Source organism: Oryctolagus cuniculus, chromosome 6 (assembly GCF_964237555.1).
Source record: "Oryctolagus cuniculus chromosome 6, mOryCun1.1, whole genome shotgun sequence".
In the NCBI taxonomy this organism is placed as follows: domain Eukaryota; kingdom Metazoa; phylum Chordata; class Mammalia; order Lagomorpha; family Leporidae; genus Oryctolagus; species Oryctolagus cuniculus.
Genome location: NC_091437.1, coordinates 46980864 through 47004122, shown reverse-complemented (window position 1 = coordinate 47004122; position 23259 = coordinate 46980864). Strand labels below are relative to the sequence as shown.

Sequence of the window (23259 nt, the reverse complement as noted above, 5' to 3'; positions counted from 1 at the left end):
AGCTTGTTCAGAAACCCATTAGAGCATTACCACCTGGCCTCAAGTATGTACCTCTTTCTCTCCCTGTACAGCTGTCAAGAATGGCTCATATTACCAGCTCCTGTGTCCCCTAGCAAGCCACTCCTTCTAGAGGATGCCACAGCCACACCTCTCTTGCAGTTCTCCTGAACGCAGGGTGCTAGCATTAGAAATCTGTCCACAGAATCCTACTGTTGAGCTCGAGGGATTCTGAAAATGTCTGATCAGCTTGTTTTAAATGTTTACCACTTACCCATGTGAAAAAATTTGGCATTGTGAAATTAAGTAAGACAAAGATACTCAGAAAGGTTATACCTGTTACTTTTTGAAACTCTTACTTCAAATCTTTATTTTGCTTAATTCCCCCCAATTATTCCAATTGCAAATGCTCTTTAGCAGTTCCCCTTATCGAACCCCAGTGGATGCTTGAAACTGAAGACAGTACTCAACTATAGATATATACTTATGTTTCTGTCTACAATTACTCACAGATATATTATGTTTAATTTATAAATCAAGCACAGTAAGAGAATAACAATGAAATAATAAAATGGAACAATTAAAACCATATATAATGCAACTTAAGGAATACAGTGTCTGTTCATTTCTGAAATTTTCCACTTAATATTTTCAGGCCTGGGTAAGTGAAATTGAGGAAAAGTAAACCATGGATAAAGGGGGCTACTATGTGTTTAGATTTATAAACTTATAAAAAATCACTTTTTTCTATGATGTACTTTCACATTAAGTTTTTTTTTAAATAAAGAGGTTTTACTGGTTTTTTCTTTTTACTGTTTTTTTAAGCAAAAATCATAGCTTACAATAAATACAAATAATAGGGTATTGATCACCAGAGCCAACACCAGTTCAAATAAGCTCTTAGCCTCCTAGGTTGTGGTGTCCAGGGCATCTGTTGCTACCTCATCCCATCATTGACCACACTTTCAATTCCTTTTAAACCTTATCTGCTTCGGTTATTATGGCTGAGAGGAAAGTAATCCCAGAGAGAAAGACAGAAAGAAACACTCCAACTACTGACCACTTTCCAGATGATCACTGGACACTCTCGTGGTCATCTTCTGTCATTAGGCCTGTGACACCATGACTAATGAGTACCCTGGGTCTCCTGGTCTAATCATGCTATTTATAAATGATAAGCTAGGCAAGGAAGAACAAATGCTATTCTATCTGTTCACGATTAGGATTTTACCCTGAAGGAGCAGGGCATATAGCTGTACTTTCTAAAACAGAGGAAGTCAAGTTACCAAGTCAAGAGGAAAGAAAGCAAGTCAATGAAAACTGAACAAATCTAAATAAAACCCATTTTGTTATGTATTTGTCACTTTGGAAATGAAAACAATACATGATTTTTTAAAAAAATTTTTAACTGCTAATACTCCAGCAGAAGCCATCAGTATTGACAGTAAAAACCAGGCAGTCCACTGCAAAAAGTCTGCTCTACGGAAGTGATATTAACATGTGCTCAGAATGCATACCTCCCAGGGATTTCAGCACATGAGCCAGTTACCTCATCTGTAACAAGGAAGGAACACCACCAAAAAGCTCTTGGGAGGCACAGAGTACAGAGTAAGTTATCCCTTTCAGGTTATCTACAGTGGGGTAACATCCAGAAGCATTGTTTTATTCATGATCCTTACAATCATTAAATAAAGGAGTCTAGTCACTCAAGCTATTGCTGTGTAGCAACATGTATTATTTACCAAGCAACTTAAGTTGCTTAAGTCTAATAAAGGTAAATACATTAGAGAAGCAACTAAGGGAAGGAGCACAATTTGAATATTTTAAACGAAGGGAATAACGTAAGTAAAACCCAAAACCATGGAAATTCATTAGAGTGATAATGACAGATGGAAGTTCTGACTCTATTTGGAAAGACAATGGGCCTAAGACTTGGTCTGCAATAGTCCAGTAGCTTTGGACTGGCTCAGGAAAAAAAACAAAAAAAAAAACCAAAAAACCCAGCAGCAAAAAAGAAACATAGACCTAGAGAACAATGCCTAAGAGCAACGTCTTTTCTCAGTCCACTATGGACCATTCACAAGGTCACCTCTTTCAGCATGAAATCCAGCTCAGCTAAAAGCAAACAAACTTTCTAAATAAATTATCACTGTTAATAGGTGAAAAAATGTTCTCTCTTGTGTTTGAATAAACAGTAACTTCAAAGTAATTTTTTGCTTAAATACAAGGTCAGGTTTAATTAATACGCAAATTATTAGGCAAACAGGCCTTCTATGGAAAAACTAGGGAAAGCTCCAGAAGCATCCTGAGTCTAAAGCAGCTCTCCTTAGCATCTGGGTCTACTCCACAGGGACAGAAGGCTCTGGACAGTCCACTTTCATGGGCTCCTCCAACAACTCCTATCAGAGATCCTCTGGGAAATTTCTTTTTCTTTACACACAGAAGCCTGGAAGCCAGAAATGACCAGGCCCAGTTTTTTGAAATGATTCTCTTTTAGGCACATATGACTGCAATGTATTAAATGTAATTCACAGAACAGATTTACAAACTATTCATGAAGAACACACAGATCTAGGGCAAAGAAATATCAGTTGGGTTACAGACAGAATATTCTAGGTCCCTCACTCCTCTTAGTCAAGCAAACTGTTCTTGAGAGGTTCTCTGATTCCAACTATAACATGCAAATATGAAAAGTAACTAAACATAGAGCAAAAGAATCCATTTGCAAAAAAAAAAAAAGAATCCATTTGCCCTATTCCCTTTCCCCAATCATACCCTCGCCCCATTTATTAATTCCTGCTCTCCTTGTCTTCTCAAACACTGCAGGGATTCTCTGTGCCATTTTCAAAAGAGGAATGTCCTTACTTTTAACATGGCCTTACCTACAGTGACTACATCGTACTGGACTTAAAACCTTAAGGGATGGCTAGTAAGTGAAGTAATACAACTGTTTCAAAGAATTTATTTTCTGAATCAGTAGTCCACACTGGAGTTGATTCATGTTTGTTTGCATTCATGAAGGCAAAAAAATTTCTAAGAAAAATAAAATGAAAATTTGGTTTCTGAAAACCTTACACCATCTCTAAACTATGCTAATCCTTTTGCACTCAAGAATGCTAAGAAGCCACCAGCCCCAGGGAACTGCTAGAGCAAACTGTCTAGAGCAAAGTAAAGATCCCAAAGCTACTCTCAACTCTGTGTCTGCTCTGGTGAATAAATACACTGACGTTCCCTACTAAAGCTTCCTATATGTTTATAGTCAAGAGAAGCTAAGAGAAGCCAACTTACCTAACATCTCTTCTTTCAGTCTTTCATTACGTTCTTCAATTTGCTTAGGTAATCTCTGAAGGAAAAGAGAAGAAACTGGAGTTGGTAAAAAAAACCCTTTATTTTCAAATTCAGAAACATTAAAATTCTAACATGAAGCTCTCCTCAACGGCACATGTACTATAAATCTATCTATCTATCTATCTATCTATCTATCTATCTATTTATTTATTTTTTTTTTTTTTGACAGGCAGAGTTAGACAGTGAGAGAGAGTGACAGAGAGAAAGGTCTTCCTTTTGTTGGTTCATCCCCCAAATGGCTGCTACGGCCGGCGCACTGTGCCGATCCGAGCCAGGAGCCAGGTGCTTCCTCCTGGTCTCCCATGTGGGTGCAGGGCTCAAAGACTTGGGCCATCCTCCACTGCCCTCCCGGGCCACAGCAGAGAGCTGGACCGGAAGAAGAGCAGCCGGGACAGAATCCGGTGCCCAACCAGGACTAGAACCCGGAGTGCCGGCACTGTAGGCGGAGGATTAGCCTAGTGAGCTGCGGTGCTGGCCAGCACGTGTGCTATAAAACAAAAGACTAATGTGACCCGAAGATCAGGATAAGTACACATCTATGATCCCAGTAAATAAAGGAAAAGCCATGGATTTGTGAGTTACACAAAGAGGAGTTTTGTTTGTTTGATTCACTGCTATATTCTCAGTTCTTAACAGAGTGCCAAGACCAAAGGAGGACCACAATAAAGAATTCAAACACTCAGAAATGTCCAAGAGGACACACACCAATGTATCCAACAGTGCATTTCAGTGGTGGGATTACGGATGACATTTATAATTTTGAAATTTTTTTGTTTATGTTTCCTAACTTGAAGTCCTTGTTTGCACAATCTAATTTGTTACAAGGGTCAGATCAACCTTGGATATTCTTCAATGACTGAGCTCAGGATTTCTCAACTCTGGCAAGACTAACACTTTGGATGGGATAATTCTCTGTTGGAGGGGTTGTCCTGTGCACCACAGGATCCTTTGTTTCTGCCCACCAGATGTCAGTTTTGACAATCCAACTATCTGCAAACTTGGCCAAATGGAAGCAAAACCACCCCTGTTGAGAACCACTGATCAATAGTCTCTGATGGTCATTTTTAGTCTGTAATTGGCTCCAATTATTCTGGGATTGCACTAATAATTCAATTATAAAAATTCAAAGTAGGATGGGCATTTGGTATAGCAGCTAAAGTCACTGCTTGCGATACTCGCATTCCATATTGGGGTGCCTGATTCAAAATGTGGTTTCTCTGCTTCTGATCTAATTTCCCACTAATATGTACCCAGGAGGCAGCAGATGATGGCTCAGATACTTGGGTCCCTGTCCCATGTAGAAGACATGGGTTGAGTTCTGGGATCTTGGTTTCAGAATGGCCCAGTCCTGGCTGTTGCATACCTTTGGGGAGTGAACCAGCAAATGAAAACTCCCTGTCTCTCTGCCAATCAAATAAAAAACAAATTATTAGAAAATTTCAATAAACATATTTTCCACATGTAAGAAGTGGCACAAAGAGCTTTCTTTTATAAAAGGCTTAAAACTGGGGTTGGCATTATGGTGTAGTTTGTAAAGCAGCTGCTTGCGATGCTGACAACCCATGCGGGCAGTGGTACTTGTTCCACTGCTCCACGTTCAATTCAGCTGGCTGGGACTGGGGAAAGCAGAGGAAGACGGTCCAAGTATTTGGACCCCTGCACCCACATAGGAGATCTAGATAGGAGTTTCAGTCTCCTGGCTTTGGCCTTGTTCAGCCTTGGTTTTTGCAGTCATTTGAGGAGTGAACCAATGGATGGAAGATCTTTGTTTGTCTTCCATCCGCTGGCTCACTCCCCAGATGGCTGCAACGGCTGGAGCTGCAATGATCCGAAGCCAGGAGCCAGGAGCTTTTTCCTTGTCTCCCACGTGGGTGCAGGGACCCAAGGACTTGGACCATCTTCTACTGCTTTCCCAGGCCATACCAAAGAGCTGGTTTGGAAGTGGAGCAGCTGGTACTAGAACCTGTGCGGGATGCTGGCACTTCAGGCCAAGGCTTTTTTTTTTTTTTTTTAAATTTATTTGACAGGTAGAGTTTACAGACAGTGAGAGTGAGGGAGACAGAGAGGTCTTCTCTCCGCTGGTTCACTCTCCAAATGGCTGCAACAGCCAGAGCTACGCTGATCGGAAGCCAGGAGCCAGGAGCTTCTTCTCGGTCTCCCATGCGGGTGCAGGGGCCCAAGGACTTGGGCCATCCTCCACTGCTATCCCAGGCCACAGCAGAGAGCTGGACTGGAAGAGGAGCAACCGGGACTAGAACCTGGCGCCCATATGGGATGCTGGCACTGCAGGCGGAGGATTATCCTAGTGCACCACAGCACCGAGAGCTAGGGCTCTAACCTGCTGTGCCACAGTGCCGGCCCCAAATCTTCTCATTTTAATCGAGGTAGCAAGTGGCCACCTCAATTAACCAAAGGAAGTTTGATTTAAATAAAACATGTCTGTACCCTTCCCTCATCTGTCTGCTAGTCTGAATCTCTGCTGTACAGTGGGGATTCATGATCCATTCTCAAAGCTCTCGCAAAGTTAGGCAGCTTGTTAAAGGCAGTGCTTCTCAAACTCACTTGAACTTCCATAATTTTTGGGCAATAACACATGCATATCCAGCTCTCTACCATTTAAAGTCAGTCTCTGCTGCCCAGTGAAAGACAAATAACTAAAGAGCAGTGGCAGATAAAAGCATAAACCTGGAGCTATTTTTATTTATTTATTTGAAATGCATACACACGCACACACACAGAGGAGAGAGGGAGAGGGAGAGGGAGAAGGAGAGGGAGAGGAAGAGGGAGACTCTCTCTCTCTCACACACACACACAGAGGGAGATCTCCCATACACTGTTTACTACCCAAAAGCCTGCAACAACTGGGGCTGGCCAGGCTGAAGCTGGGAGCCAGAATATCCAGGTAAGACTCCCATGTGGAGAGCAAGAACTCAACTGCATGAACTGCCTCCCAACATGCACATTAGCAGGAAACTGCATTTGGCAATGGAGTCTGACTCAAACCTAGGCACTCAGATATGGGATGTGGACGTCCCACATGGTGGTTTTTTTTTTTTTATTTTTTTTATTTTTATTTTTTGACAGGCAGAGTGGACAGTGAGAGAGAGAGACAGAGAGAAAGGTCTTCCTTTTGCCGTTGGTTCACCCTCCAATGGCCGCTGCACTGCGCTGATCCGAAGGCAGGAGCCAGGTACTTATCCTGGTCTCCCATGGGGTGCAGGGCCCAAGCACTTGGGCCATTCTCCACTGCACTCCCTGGCCACAGCAGAGAGCTGGCCTGGAAAAGGGGCAACTGGGACAGAATCCGGCGCCCCGACCGGGACTAGAACCTGGTGTGCCGGCGCCCTGTGCCAAGCCCAAGCCCTTGGAATTATTTTACAAAGGGGTAAGGGGGTGGAGGGTGGAATCAGTAACATTTAGCTAAGGTTTAGTAGCAGAAAGGTTGGTAGAGTTAGAGCAGGTGTTTGGTGCAGCAGTTAAGAGGTGGTTTAGGACACCTGCATTCCATAATGAGAGTGCCTGGGTTTGAACTGAGACTCTGCTTCTGACTCCAGCTCCCTGGTAACGTGCACTGTGCGAGGCAGCAGATAACGGCTCAAGCACTGGGGAACAAGCCACCAACTTGGGAGACCTGGATAGTATTTTTGACTCTTGGCTTTGGCCTGGCCCAGCCTCAGCTGCTACAGTCATTTGGGTATCTCTCTGCTGCAGATGGAGGATCTCTCTGTGTCTCTTTCAAATAAAAAGAAAGAAATAATTAAAAACAAAGATTGACAGTGCCAATAACCAGAATGGCAACCATTGTGAAAAAGGTACTGTTAGCTTAGGATATATTTAACTAGAAATGTGCTGAGCATATAACAAATAGAAACTTGGTAACTGAAAAGAATACCCTGAGTTTATCAACTCTAACACAAACAGTCACTTGGGGCTAACGGTACAACTAAAGAGGACAATATTTTCCTACTCCTACAGTGAAATAGCAATTCTTGTCAACCCTAGAGATGGGAAAGGTTTATACATTGTACTGTTAGAATGGAGATTAAATGGTGCATGGTCACAATGGGTTTGCAGCTACCATTTTAAAGATCTATCTAAATGTCTTATTTATTTATTTATCTGAAAAAGAGAGGAGGAGAGGCAGAGAGAGGAGAGGCAGAGAGAGAAAGAGAGAGAGAGAAAGAGAGAGAGAGGTGTTTCATCACTGGTTCACTCCCCAATAGGCCGCAACAGCTAGAGCTGTGCCGATCCGAAGCCAGGAGCCAGGAGCCAGGAGCTTCTTCCCGGTCTCCCATGCGGGTGGCAGGGGCCCAAGGAGTTAGGCCATCTTCCAATGCTTTCCCAGGCCATAGCAGAGAGCTGGATCAAAAGTGTAGCAGCCGGCACTGCAGGCAGCAGCTTTACCAATTACACCACAGTGTCAGCCCCTATTTACTATCTTTTAAAAAACACCTATATATTGTGGACTGTGGTGCAGTGCGTTAAGGCCTGGACCTGCAGCGTTGGCACCTCATATGGGTACTGGTTCAAGTCCCGGCTGCTCCACTTCCGATCCTGCTCCCTGCTAATGTGCCTGGGAAAGCAGCGGAGGATGGGCCAAGTTGTTCAGCCCCTGCAACCATGTGGGAGACCCAGAAGAAGTTCTTGGCTCCTGGCTTTGGATCAGCTCAGCTCTGGCAATTGTGGCCATTTGGGGAGTGAACCAGTGAATGGAAGATCTCTCTCTGTCTTTACTTCTCCCTGTAAAACTATCTTTCAAATAAATAAAATAAATCTTAAAAAAAAGACCTATATATTTCAAAAGATATAATGATTTATTTAGTTAGTTGAAAGACAGAGAGATTGAGGGAGGCTGGGGAGAGAAGGAGAGACAAAGAGACAGAAAGAGATCTTCTATTCAATGATTTGCTCCCCAAATGGCCAAAAGAGCAGAGCTGGGCCAAGCAGAAGTCAGGAGCTGGAAAGAACTCCCATCAGCGTCCAGATGGGTAGCAGAAACTCGAGTACTTGGGCCATCATCCACTGTCTCCCAAGGTACATTAACAGGAAGGTGGATCGGAAGCATGGAGTAAGCAGGACTTGAATCAGGCATTCTGATAAGGAATGCACGTGTCCCAAGTGCCATGTAACCTGCTGTTACCACAAACTCATATTTTGATAAGCTCCTCAAAGGCACAGCAATGAAATTTAGTTGAAGTCCAAAGGATTATTTAAGATTCACTAAATAGCAACATTGAGAATAAACATATTTTAAAAAATTTAGATTTTACCATGCAAGCTTCTCTTGCTTGATATACTGATGGATCTTTCTCTAATACAGATTTATAGTCTTCTAGGGCTTCATCTAGCTTGTCCGTTTTTTCGTACAACTCTGCTCTCCTCAATATTGCCCTGATGTAGCTGGGGTTTAACTGAATTGCTGTAAAAAGAGAAGAAACCATTGTTACCACCATGAAAAAGGGTCTAAAAATCTTCGATTATATTCCTTCATCAACCATCCTCCAAGAATATGAAATGAAGAGTCATTTGTCAAAGTATACATCTAAGGTCAGTGAACTCTCTCTGAAAAGAGCACAACAGCCCAGAGCGTAGGCTTTGTGGGACGGACCATTTCTGTCCAACTACCCAGTTATGCCGCTCTAACATCAAACAGGCATAGACAGTATGTAAACAAACAAGGAAGGCTGTGTTCTAATGCAGTTACTCACGTATACTGAGATTTGAGTTTCATATAATTTTTACTCATTATGAGCTAAGAATGATGTTTATATTTTAAATGGAAATCAAATAAAAAATATTTCATGATGTGTAAAAGCAAGAGAAAACCTGGCCGGCGCTGCGGCTCAATAGGCTAATCCTCCCCCTTGCGGTGCCGGCACACCGGGTTCTAGTCCCGGTCGGGGCGCCGGATTCTGTCCCGGTTGCCCCTCTTCCAGGCCAGCTCTCTGCTGTGGCCAGGGAGGGCAGTGGAGGATGGCCCAAGTGCTTGGGCCCTGCACCCGCATGGGAGACCAGGAGAAGCACCTGGCTCCTGCCTTCAGATCAGTGTGATGCGCCGGCCGCAGCGCACCAGCCGCGGCGGCCATTGGAGGGTGAACCAACGGCAAAGGAAGACCTTTTCTCTCTGTCTCTCTCTCTCACTGTCCACTCTGCCTGTCAAAAAAAAAAAAAAAAAAAAAAAAAAAGAGAGAGAGAGAAAACCTGAGGCATAAATTCAAGAGTTGAGGGCAGCCGTCTGGTGACAAAGCCTATCATTCTCTTTTTTCTAGGTCTTACCTTTTGAGGTTACATTCCTAGCTAAACCCTGACTGTTCCTTCAATTACTACTATTTCTTTTTTTAAAAAAATAATGATACCTTAGCAGATTTTATTTTTAAAGATTTATTTATTTACTTGAAAGTCAGAGTTACACAGAGAGAGAACAGAGAGAGAAGGAGAGACAGAGAGAGAGAGAGGTCTTCCATATGCTGGCTCACTCCCCAACTGGCCGCAAAGGCTGGAGCCATGTCGATTCAAAACCAGGAGCTTCTTCTTCTTCTGGATCTCCCACGGCGGGGGGGGGGGGGGGGGGGGGGGGCAAGGACTTGGATAAGCTTCTACTGCTTTCCCAGACCATAGCAGAGAGCTGGATCAGAAGTGGAGCAGCCAAGACTCGAACCAGTGCCAATATGGGATGCCGGCACTGCAGGTGGCGGCTTTACCTGCTATGCCACAGCACCGGCAACAACTACTATTTCCTCTGCACTGTGAGGTCACTGGTACATGAGGTCCTTTCCTTTATCCAGCATCAACTGCCCCTAGTAGTTCTCTGTTGTGCTTTGGTGGCAGTATACTGCACTTCTCTTACTGCCCTCTAAGCTGTTTATTTTATATTAGAAAAGAACGTTCTGGCTCTACAACTTTTTTCTTTTTGCATGATATATTCTTAATTTTTTTCAACCACGTTTTCAGTAAACATGTATTTAGTATCTAATATATGCATCTAATGAATATATCTCTGGGCTACAGAAGTAAACAAGACAGACAAGGTCCTTGTTCTTATGAAACTGTATGCTATTTCAGACAAGAGGAGACAAATTCAGGTAATCTTTGAGGGAGGCCAGCCATTTGAAAGGCCAAGGAACAGTGCACCAGGAAGAGGCATGAACAAAGATAAAGGCTGTAAACCAAGAATAACCTTGGCATGTTAGAGATGAGAAGAGATTAGGCTGAAGATACAGGCAAGGACCAGACCACAGAGGGCCTTCAAGGCCAAGGAAAGGAGTCTGGACTTATTCCTAAGTCTGATGAGAATTCAATGTAAGAGGTTCAAATAAGCTTAAAACAGAATCTGATTTACATTTTTAAAGAACTGCTCTGGCTATAGCATGTCGGCAAAGAGTCAAAGCAGTGAGATCAGTTGGGAGGCTGTTGCCTTGGTCCAGATGACAGATGATGTTGGCTTGTACTAAGCTGGTGATAGTGGAGATAGAAAGAGGCAGCCAGGGGCTGGAAGGAAGGGAGGGAAGGAGGGAGGGAGGAGGCAGTCAGTATATGCCTTTGAATGTGAGCCCATAGGACTTGCTAACTAATTAGCCATGTGAAAGCAAGGAAAGAGAACAATTAGGGATGGCGTCAAAGGTTTGAGTTTGAGTGAAGGGATGGTAATGCCATTTATTAGAATGGAAAAAACTATGAGTTACGTGTGTATATGGGAGCTGGGCACCTTAAACCTCTTATACCTTCCAGATATCCAAGAAAAGATGACAATTTTCTAATGGGGTACAGGACTCCAGATTATAGAGAGGTCAGAGCTGAAGATATAACCTATAGCATATAGATGACATTTATTTGTACTTTTATTAATACAATCCTTTTGTTTCCCTTAGTTCCATTCTGTGAAAGTAATTTTTTGAGTAGAATAATTATTATGGGGCCGCCATGCCAGCATCCAATTGGGCCCTGGTTCCTAGGTGTCCCACTTCCGATTCATCTCCCTGCTAATGCACCTGGGAAAGCAGCAAAAGATGACCCAAGTGCTTGGGTCCCTGATACCCACGTGGGAGACCTGGAAGAAGCTCCTGGCTTCAGCCTGGCTCACCCCAGCCACTGTGGCCATTTGGGGAATGAACCACTGGATGGAAGATCTCTGTCTCTCCCTTTCTCTCTGTAACTCTGCCTTTCAAATAAATAATTTTTTTAGAAAAAGAAATAAATATATGTATTTAAAATTATTTATTTATTTTCATTTTATTTGAGAATGAAAGGCAGAGACAAAGAAACAGAGAGATCTTCCATTCACTGGTTAACTCCCCAAATGTCCACAACAGCGGCAGCTGGGCCAGGCCAAAGCCATGTGCACAGAATTCAATCTGGGTCTCCCATGTGGGTTGCAGGGACCCTAGTATTTGAGTTATCAACAGCTGGCTCTCGGGACGAGTGTTAGAAGGAAAATGTAATTGGAAGCAGAGGCAGGACCTGAATTCGGGAACAAAGATACCAGGTATCGTGTCCCAAATGCCAACTTAACAGCTCTGCCAAATGCCTGCCCCAACATATTACCTGAGCCACTATTGCTGCCTCCCAGAGTCTGCATTAGCAGGAAGCTGGAGTCAGGAGCCAGAGCAAGGAATCGGACCCACACACTCCAATGTGGGACATGGATATTTTAACTGATAGGCTAAATACTTGCACCCTTAATTTTTTTAATTGAAAAATAAAAATTGTATATAATTGTGGCTTATGTTATGGTGCAGTGGGTTAACCTACTGCCTGCAATGCTGGCATCCCATATGGGTGCTGGTTTGACCTCTGGCTTCTCCATTTTCCATCAAGTTCCCTGCTAATGTGCCTGGGAAGCAGCAGAGGGCAACCCAAGTACTTAGGCCTCTGCCAACCACATGAGAGATGCAGACAGAGTTCCAGGCTCCTGGCTACAATCTGGTCCAGCCCTGTCTGCTGTGGCCATTTGGGGAGTGAACCAATAGATTTCCCTCTCTCTCCCTCCCTCTCTCTTTGCCTTTCAAAAAAAAAAAAAAAAAAAAAAAAAAAAAAAAAAGAAAGAAAGAAAAATAGCTCCAGGTTTATGCTTTTATCTGTTACCACCTTTTGGTTATCTCTGTTTCATTGGGTTACAGAATTATTGCCCAGAAAATCACAGAAGTTCAAATGAGTTTGAGAAACACTGCCTTTAACAAGTTAAACAGATTTCTTTGCTGCCAGACTTTTCAGAGAGGGATGATTATTTGATCTAGTGATTAAACTTATGCTTGGGATGCCTGTATCCCATGTCACAGTGCCCTGGGTTTATGTCCTGGAATTGCTCCCTGATAATGTGCACCCTGGGAGGCAGCAGGTGATGGCTCAAATAGTTGGTTCCTGTCACCAAAGTGGGAGACCTGGATGGAGTTCCTGGTTCTCAGCTTTAACTTAGCCCAGTCATGGCCTCTGCAGGCACTGGAAAAGTAAGAGAGCAGTGGGTGCCAGTAAGTCTGTCTGTCTCTGTCTCTCAATAATTAAAATTTTATATATGTAATATATTAGGTGCCAATAAGTACTATGGACATGCGGGCTCTGCCTAGGGCCAGATCTGGAACCCAGGACTCCCTGGGGGGTATGAGCCACTGCTTGGCCAGTGTTTCTTCTGCAGAAGGCTGTCACTGACTCCCTGTGCTCTCTGGGTGACCTCCAAACACCACTAATGAATAAAGTCATCAGAACTCAGCAGCTCAGTTTGGTGCCCGTGGCATCAGATATCCAAGATCCAAATTACAACTCACATGTGGCCAGTGACGTACATTTCAGTGTTTATACCACAGTGAGCTCATTTTTTTTTTTTTTAATTTGACAGATAGTGAGAGAGACAGAGAGAAAGGTCTTCCTTCCGTTGGTTTACCAACTAAATGGCAGCTACAGCCAGTGCTGCGCTGATCCGAAGCCAGGAGCCAGGTGCTTCCTCCTGGTCTCCCATGCAGGTGCAGGGGCCCAAACACTTGGGCCATCCTCCACTGCCTTCCCAGGCCACAGCAGAGAGGTGAACTGGAAGAGGAGCAACTGGGACTAGAACCCGGTGCCCATATGGGATGCCAGCACTGCAATGTGGAGGATTAACCAAGTGAGCCATGGAGCCAGCTCCATTGAACTCATTTTTTTAAAAAAGATTTTATTTATTTATTTGAGAATCAGAGTTACAGAGAGAGGGAGAGACAGAGAGGTCTTCCATTTTCTGGTTCAGAGCCCAAATGGTAGCAATGGCCAGGGCTGGGCCAGGCCCAAGCCAGGAGGCAGGAGTCTCTTCCAGGTCTCCAATGGGGGTACTGAGGTTCAAGCATTTGGGCCATCTTCTGTTGTTTCCCAGGTGCATTAGCAGAGAACTAGATTTGAAGTGGAGCAGCTGGGACCTGAACAGGCACCCATGTGGAATGCCAGTGCTGTAGGGATCAGTTTTTACCTGCTCTGTCACAGCTCTGGCCCAGCAGTTTGTTTATAATTTAAATTCTTCAAATATACATATCTCACATAGAGGAAATAAACACTTCCTTTCAAACAAAACAGTACATTCAGAAATAATTCCAATCTAAAATGGTAACAGATTAAAAGCAGTTTGTAAGATTATAATGTATTACATTTCCTTCAGATAGTATAAAAAAATACCAGAAGTAAAAGCAAGCCAGGAGTGAGGGCATCAAATTAATTAATGTAAAGAAAAAAAAAAAAAGAAGGAATTCATGCTTAGTCTGAGAGAGGTACTACATAATAGTTAAGTTTCTTTTCAACTCTATAGCTTTCTCAGAAACAATTATCTGAAGGAAAATGAAAAATACAAAACACAAAAATTGTAATTATTTGTAAAAACAGGAGACTATTAAGATGCAAGGGGCCGGTGTTATCGAGTAGTGGGTAAAACCGTATCCCATATGGTTCAAGTCCCAGCTGCTCCACTTCCGATCCAGCTCTCTGCTATGGCCTGGGAAAGCAGTAGAAGATGGCCCAAGTTCCACGTAGGAGACCTGGAAGAACCTCTAGGCTTCTGGCTTTGGCCAGGCCTAGCCCTGGCTGTTGTGGCCATTTGGGGTGTGAACCAACAGATGAAGATCTCTCTCTCTTTGCCTCTGCCTCTCAAATAAATAAATAAATAAATCTTAAAAAAAGATGCAAGAAAAATTAATTATATGTACTTTCCACATTCAGTTGGTTAGAAAAAGGGAAACAATGGTCTAGCTTCTCAGAAAATTTTTAGAAAAAAAAAAATAAGTGATCTATGTCTGTGAGTGTCTGTATAAAACTTGATGGGATGAAAAGAACATAATGGAACTCAAGTATCAGGTAGCAAAAGCCTGATTCACAGTGCAGAATCTCAAAGAGTAATTAAAATGATAGAAGAAGGTTTGGAAGAGTACTACATCTGAAGAGGCTCTCAATTCACTAACAGAAACTGTCCCTCACCACAGTTGCTCCACCCTCCCACTGCTGCATATCCAAATGCCCTAAAAGCAGTTAAGATCTTCAACATGAACTTCAAAGGAAAAGTAATCCATAAACTAAGGTAGGTAAATTATGTTCCATGAGTTCTGCTGTTAGGTTAACTTTGGATTTTTGGTAACATATTTACTAATACAGAACAAACAAAGTGAACTACTTATTCAAAAGCATGCTTACTCTGCTGTTGGTGTTGTGGTATGGTGGGTTAAGCCACTGCTTATGAAGGTGACATTGTGTAATCAGAGTGCTGGTTTCAGTCCTGGCTATTGTGCTTCAGATCCAGCACCCTAATGTGCCTGGGAAGACAGGAGAGGATGGCCCAAGTTCTTGGCCCCTGCCACCCTTGTAGGAGACCAGGATGGAGTTTCTGGCTTCTGTCTTCTGTCTAATCTAATGGCTGTTACGGCCATTTAGGGAGTGAATCAGTGGATGAAAGATCTCTTTCTCTATTTCTGTCACTCTGCCATTCTAATAAATAAATCTCTTTTTTTATAAAAGCATGCTTACTCTAAGATAACTACTACATCTTTATAAACGGTTCTTTAAAAAAAAATTTTTTTTTTGACAGGCAGAGTGGACAGTGAGAGAGAGTGAGAGTGAGAGAGAGAGAGAGAGAGAGAGAGAGAGAGAGAAAGGTCTTCCTTTTTCCATTGGTTCACCCTGCAATGGCCTCTGCGGTCAGCGCGCTGTGGCCAGCACATCGTACTGATCTAAAGCCAGGAGCCAGGTGCTTCTCCTGGTCTCCCATGCAGGTGCAGGGCCCAAAGACCTGGGCCATCCTCCACTGCACTCCCTGGCCACAGCAGAGAGCTGGCCTGGAAGAGGGGCAACCGGGACAGAATCCGGCGCCCCAACCAGGACTAGAACCCGGTGTGCCGGCGCCGCAGGCGGAGGATTAGCCTATTGAGCTGCGGCACCAGCCTTTTAAAATTTTAAAATTTATTTCAAAGGCACTCACACTCACACACACACATCTTCCACCTGCTAGTTCATTCTCCATATGCTGGCAGCAGCAGCCAGGGCTGGGTCAGGTAGAAACCAGGAACTGGGAACTCAATCTAGTCTTGCCAGATAGGGACCCAGTTGGTAGAGTTATCACCTGCTGCCTCCCAGGACATCTGAAAATGCTTCTTCTTTAACAACGCCAGAGGAAGAGTACACAGGTTCAAGGACATATGTATCAAAAAGACTATCTTTTTATCTAGCTGAGGTATGTTAACATGCAGTGAGAAATAAAAGAAAGTGGTACCTTTACTGCAGTCACTGATGGCCATGTCTTTCTTGTCCTAAAAAGAAATACAACATTAATGTCACTGTTTTTATTTTAATGGCCCAAAGGCCAGTGACATGGTCTGATTATTAGTAACTGATTATGGAAGTACAGAAAGCTTTTCAGGAAATCACATGAAAAAACATGTATTACTTTCAACATAAAATTCAAAATTAATGTGGAAAAGGCTGTTTTGAAAACTTCCTCATAATATTACCAAGTAGCTTTTTTCATAAAGAGCCCAATATTGAAAACACTGTGACAATAAACTATAATAACTAAAGTGACATCTTTCAAAAAGATTACAAATTAGTCACCTATAGACACGATATAGCTTGTCATACTGTCTCAGTCATAAACCTTAATTTAGCCCACAAGGAAACAAAAATGCTATACAATCTGCCAAATAAAATAAGTCACTAACTTGTAAATCCAGAAGCATGAGAGTGGACAACAATGAACATCAGAAAAATGATTCTGGTCCCAGCTCTTGACACCACACTGCTGTCTACTATTGGCCCTGCTACTTTCTTTCCTTAAGAACCAATTTCTTACCTAAAAACTGAGCATGTTGGATAGAATGATATGAATGATATATGTCTTAAAGCTCTATTTTCTTCAAATGAGATGATTTTTCGCAAAATTACAGAAATAAGATAGTTCAAATAAACGTTCAATAGTCTCATAAAGTCCACTATAAAAAAGGCTAAATATTTTGCAGAAATTAGGGTACTTCAAATAGTTCATGGAAAATGCATAATATGAAAAAATCGCATAGATCAAACTTTTTGAAGTAGTCCCATATTTTAAAGCTAAACTGTGTTTAAAATTAAACTGTTATTGTCAATTACATATATTTAACAGGAATATATATGATGAAAAAATTAAACCATGTTTCAAAACTTGCAATCGGGGCCGGCACTGTGGCACACTGGGTTAATGCCCTGGCTTGAAGCCCCGGCATCCCATATGGGCGCTTGTTCGAAACCTGGCTGCTCCACTTCTAACCCAGCTCTCTGCTATGGCCTGGGACGGCAGTACAAGATGGTCCAAGTCCTTGGGGCCCTGCACCTGCATGGGAGACCTGGAAGAAGCTCTTGGCTCCTGGCTTTGGATTGGCGCAGCTCCAGCCATTGCAGCCAGTCAACTGGGGAGTCTCTGCTCTCTCTGTGTAACTCTGATGTTCAAATAAATAAATAAATCTTAAAAACAAAAAAAACTTGCAGTCAAAGACAGTTTTAGGATAGGGATTGACTGCTAATGAATGTGGGGTATGCTTTTAGGGTAGTGGAAAAGTTCTAGAACTACACAGTGGTGGGATGGTTGCATAACATCATGAAGGTATTTAATGCCACCGAAATGCATACTTTAAGAGTGATTTAAAAGGCCAATTTTATGCGAAAAAAGGGTGCCACAGTCATCTGGGATACCCCAAATATACTTTATCTTATCAAATGGCCCATTGTGTCCATCATAAAATGGTATAAGGGGGTCAGTACTGTGGTACAGTAGGTCAAGCTACTGCCTGCCATGCTGGTATCCCATGTAGGTGCTGGTTCAAGTCCCAGCTGCTCCACTTTTGATGCAGATCCCAGCTTATACACCTGGGAAAGCAGTGGAAAATGGCCCAAGTCCTTGAGTCTCTGCACCCATGTGGGAGAGCTGGATAAAGTTCCTGGCTTCAGTCTGGCCCGGAGCAGGGAGCTGTGCCATTTAGGGAATGAACCAGTGGATGGAAGGTGTGTGTGTGTCTCTCTCTCCTGCTCTTTTTTAACTTTGCCTTTCAAATAAATGAATAAAGTAAAAAAAAAAAAAAAAGTTCTAAGAAGTTCTGTAGTAAGTAATCTCTGTAACTTCAACTCAGTATTTTTTTCAACTTACTAATTTCCATAAATGGAAGACACACTTTCATGAAGTTTCTGAAATAGGAATAAGTCTTCAAAATTTATGTGTATAACTGTTGTGGTAGTATTCTTTGTGACCCTAGAAACTATACCACAACCTAAAGATAGTTTCTAGCGTCATTAAAGCTTATTACCAATCGGTTGTTCAAATCAAGTAATTATGGTGCTTTATTAAAGAAAACTTTCTTTATGATTCACAGTCTACTAACACCTCAGGGGACTCAGAAGCTATCTGCTGCTGAAAGGGAACGTCCCCAAATTAGAATGTATAAAACAAAAAAATCAGAACTTATTTACCATTTTTATCTTAATTTCTATTTTTCTAAAAGATCTATTTTATTCAGGGCCTAGTGCTGTGGCGTGGTGGGTGAAGCCGCCACCTGCAGTGCCAGCATCCCATATGGGTGCCGGTTCGAGTCCCAGCTGCTCCACTGCCGATCCAGCTCCATACTATGGCCTAGGGAAGCAGCAGAGGATGGCCCAAGTCCTTTGGCCCCTGCACCTGAATAGGAAACCCAAGGAAAGCTCCTGACTCTTGGCTTTGGATCCGCCCAGCTCCGGCTGTTGCAGCAATCTGAGGAGTGAGATCAGCAGATGAAAGATCTCTCTTGTTCTCTGTGCCTCTGCCTCTCTGTAACTCTGCCTTTCAAATAAAATAAATCTATTTTATTCATTTGAAAGGCAGAGTTACAGGGGTTGGGAGGAAGAGAAGAGAGAGAGATTAATCAATCTTCCATCTGCTGGTTCATTCCCACATGGGTGCAGGGGCCCAAGCTGTCCTCCACTACATTCTCAGGCGCATTAGCAGGGAGCTGCATCTGAAGTGGAACAACCAGGACTCAAACTGGAGCCCATATGGGATGCCAGTGTTGCAGGGGACAGTTTACCAAACTACAGCACAAGCCTGGCCCCCTTAATTTCTATTTATAGATAGATACTTATGTCTCTATTAAAAACATGTACAGAATACATAAGGAAAAGACAAATGTTCATAATACTCTTACGGGACAAATCCACACATTTAAAACAATGCACATGATATATGAAGACATTAATTTTAAAACTATTTTTTTAAAGCTATTAATTTTAAAGCTATTCTTTAGGACTTTGCTAGCTAGACCTGAGGCAGAAACTCAGCGCTAATACTCATTTGCTTTTTTCTCCCTCCAGATATAAAACGTGAAGTTTGGTTGGGGCATTCAGGGATGCTGAGTCTGCAAACCTGCCTTTCAGAAATTCTTAAAGCAGTTAACTCATCACATCCCTGCAAAGTCCCAAATAAGCTCCTTAAATTGACATAAGGCACTAATCCTGGAAGTTTTCAAGACTCTATCTTCAATAAACAAAACTACCCTTAGCACAATGAACAGTCCATGAGCAATGCTCTTTTGAGTTCTCCTTGGATGTGACAAAAGACTAGCAAGAACTTATATTTGTCTAACTCAAGAACAGGTCTATTATGCTAGTCCCCAAACCTGAAACTATCAACAACTTGGGCAATTGCAGAAACAAAAAATCCTAAATTCCAGAAGCTAGAGGCATATGGTACATTTTCTCTGACAATGAATTGTAAACTTGATCCCAAACAACAAGGTCCAGAGTCTGAGAATGTGGCAAGATGGAGAAGCAAATGCAACAGCTCACAATTTTCCACCTGTGTCAAAACTGTTAACTATGAATTCCATTAGCTGTAGACTACATTAATGAATACTGTTTTAAATTCATGTAAAACAACTGTTCTATTTTCCCTAATACAAAATGCTCATTCACACATTCTGTAAAATTATTTTTCTCATATCATGAAACACTTCAAAAATATTTCACTTTAAAGATTGAATCCAATAATACCTAAGTCACAGTTAAAAGAAAACCACAAATGTTTTTGCATGTCTAAGCATGCAAGTACACACCCAACCTCCTGCTTTTTTAAAAAACTCATTGGTAGAGGCACTGGAGAATTCCGGGCAGTATCAAAGAGAAAGAGACAGAGACACCCGATCTAAACCAGTATCAAAAAACCACTTCACCCAATCTTGAGCCAGCTTCATAGCTGCTTAGAGGAAGGTTAAATAGCTTACTCTTTGCATTTTGGATTAAGTAGCTGTAAGTAAACACGAGGTACTTAAAACTTTTATCATTTCAATCTAGTAAGACTTTGTTGACTTGGAAAAATCAGACAAGTCGGCAATAAATCTAACCCTTAATAACAATATGGCATAAAACAAATGCATTTGCACGATCACCCACTTCACATTCTATACCATATTCTCTATCCTATGGAAATACAAAATGCTGTGAACTTTCCCTGACATCTGTTTTGCATTTAAGGATACCTTTCATCTCAGGGGCAATATTTAACAGAAAAACCAGAACCTTAGGAACAAGCATCTGTAAGTCTACAGTTTTGTTCAGTGTTTCCCTGTGCCTTTATCTAGAATTCCAGAAGCCTAAAATAAGCAGCTGCAGCTATTTTGAGAAATGCACTACTTGGCTCCTTGCTCATTAATCTATCCCAGTTTAGTGGAAACTTGGAGCCTTCCTTCCTTGAACATATTCACTCAGCTACTATAGTGGGGAGCAGTAATAGTAATTTCACTCAAGTTTTTCAAAATGTTTTTCTGTCTTGCGCATGTCCTTTGCATCAGGGAAATAAATACATGGTCAGGAAAAGGTGGTTAGTAACCTGAAGACCCTGCACTAGTTTTTGGAAAGAAACTATCCTTCTGAAACAGTTCAAGTTCACATGCTTCTTAAAAAGAAAAGGTCAAACATTCATACCTGTTTCATCCTTGCCGCAGCTCTATTTGAAAACAGAATAGACCTGTCTTTCTGGAAGCAGGATGGGCACATCTGAAGGGCTTGACTATATGAGCTTTCAGCTTCTATATAATCTGAGGATGACAAGGTAAAGGGTGAGCAGTCAATCTGACTTAATTCCTGACACTACTATATTCCATAGGATCTCAGTATGCATCACTTTCCATTCATAGGACAAAGATTTCAAACAAAAAGTATTACAGTCTATTAAGTTTGGGGCAGTAAAAATCATCCCCCCCTTTCCTTTCCCTTTAAAGAAATAGTGCTTGCTTGTGCCAGTCTCATGAAGTAAGGCTGGTGAACTGACAGCTAACTATGCTGTCAGTGAAGACAGCTCAGTGCTCGAGAGTTTGCATGCCACAGATACTCAGGTCACCTTTGCCTTGTCATTCTAGAAAGGAGCTTCCCAAGGAAGTTTAGGAATTGGACAGATGCGAAAGACTGAAGTCTGAGATCTGCAGTTGGTATTTAACCTAGCAATTGAGATGCATGCATCCCATATTAAAATACTGGGTTTCAATACCTGACTCCACTTTTCACTAAGGCAGACGGTGGGCAGCAATGGTGGTGGCTGAAATCATTGGGTTCCTGCCACTCACGTGGGAGATCAGGGTTGGGTTTCCAGCTCCCAGCTTTGACCTGGCCCAGCCCAGGCCATTGTAGGCATTTGGGAAGTGAATAAGCAGACAGGAGTTCTGTCATTTTCCCTCTTAACTCTCTGCCATTCAAACTTAAAAAAAAAAAAAAAAAGTCTTAGATCCATGACCTGGGCAAATTCTGTGTATGTACTTTCATTAAAATTACTGTGCTTTCATATAGTCAACTTGACTGAAATGGTATCTGTGAAATATCTGCAGAGACATTTTACAGACCTAACAGCATCAATGTAAAAATCAAAACTTAGCTAAAAACTTTGAAACAGAAAATGCTGATAAAATCTATGTATTCTTCATAATATGCAGAAGTATACTCAGAGAAAATGCCTGTGATTCTTTTCTCAGTTTTGAAATATTTAATACTAACACAAAAAGGGATATGCTTTCAAATTTGGAACTACAAGGCTTTATTACATAAAGAATACCTATATCTGCTAAATCAGGATATAACAAAGGCAATGTAAAACTGCAAAATAACTAGGAGATAATTTTAACACTCATAGATTTATTTAAAGGCATGGCTTTTTAATTTAATTAATTTATTTGAAAGGAGGAGAGAGGAAGAGGCGGGGAGAGGAACGGAGAATGAGCTCCCATCTGCTAATTTACTCCTGCAAACCCCCCAGCTGCTGGGGCTGGGCCACACCAAAGTCAGGAGGCAGGAACTCAACCTACATCTTCCATATGAGTGGCAGGGACTCAGCTTCTTGAGCTATCACTTAATGCCTACCAGGGTGTGTGTTAGCAGGAAGCTGGAATCAGGAGTGGAGTCGGGACTGGTACCTAGGTACTCTGCTATGAAATGCAGGCATCTTAACTGCTGTGCCAAACATCCTCCCCACTCCTATATCTCTTCTGAAGCATATACATTTTGAGACGTGACAAAAAGATGTTAGAAGATCAAATAGTTTCCCTTCGATTATTGCGATGAACCTCAACTTACTCCTAACCAACTGTAGGAAATGTAGAGGGGATGAAGAACATCTGTCTACCTAAGGCATCCAAAGAAAAAGGAACAGGAAAAAGCAATCAGAGAACGAGTAAAGGACTTCCCTAGGTCTTGCTGCAGCCATGAGGCCTGTTTTCACACAGCACTGTACCAAGTGAGGATTGCCGACTCTGCTTTACAGGAGTACAGCAAACAACCAACCTTTTAACATTCAAGGATAGTGTTTTCACAAGGCAATAGCTTAAGAGTTTACCTTGATTTCTGCATTAATAATGGATTATAGAAAAGACAAACTTTGGCTGGTCACAGTCAGCTGAGAAATATTTGGACATGGTAATTGAAAAAGACTCCAAGAAGCTGGGAAGCAATACTGTGTCATGAACAGTTTAGGCCTGCTAGCTGTTTCCAAATGTTCTTTGGTGTTTGTTGACAGACTCTAAAAACAGGTTGAAGAGTCAAGGTAACCAGCCATCAGTGCTAAGCAGAATCTTACCTCCTTTCTTAAACTGTTCATTTCCCTCCTCCTTTAATCTAGTGCTCTCTTCTCTTCTTCTCTGAAACAGATCAAAGAATTAGATAATTTCTCACAGTATTATCAAAGGTGAACAAAAAGGTCAGCTTTCTTATCACAGAAGTGTATTTAATTGGTAGCAACTTGATTTTTTTTTTTTTAAGTTTGTTTTCAGAGGCCAGAGTTGTGGCATAGCAATGCTGGCATCCCATATGGGTTCCTGTTTGAATCCTGGTGGCTCCACTTCCAATCCAGATCACTGGATGCGCCTGGGAAAGCATAACATGGCCCAAGTGCTGCTTGAGCCCCTGCCCCCACTTGAGAGATTCAGATGAAGCTCCTAGTTC

At 42.2% G+C, this 23259-nt stretch overlaps 1 protein-coding gene across 1 annotated transcript in view; it reads right to left on the bottom strand.

Annotated features, from left to right (window-relative positions):
• The window catches only part of TTC1 (tetratricopeptide repeat domain 1), a 75180-nt gene that overhangs the window by 7136 nt on the left and 44785 nt on the right, over positions 1-23259 (bottom strand). The window contains exons 3-7 of the mRNA XM_002710348.5: positions 22895-22955; positions 20758-20870; positions 16055-16091; positions 8616-8764; positions 3286-3340 (exon numbers count right to left, since the gene is read on the bottom strand). Of these exons, the coding sequence (XP_002710394.3) occupies positions 3286-3340; positions 8616-8764; positions 16055-16091; positions 20758-20870; positions 22895-22955 (415 nt within the window). The remainder of the gene's footprint in view (positions 1-3285; positions 3341-8615; positions 8765-16054; positions 16092-20757; positions 20871-22894; positions 22956-23259) is intronic.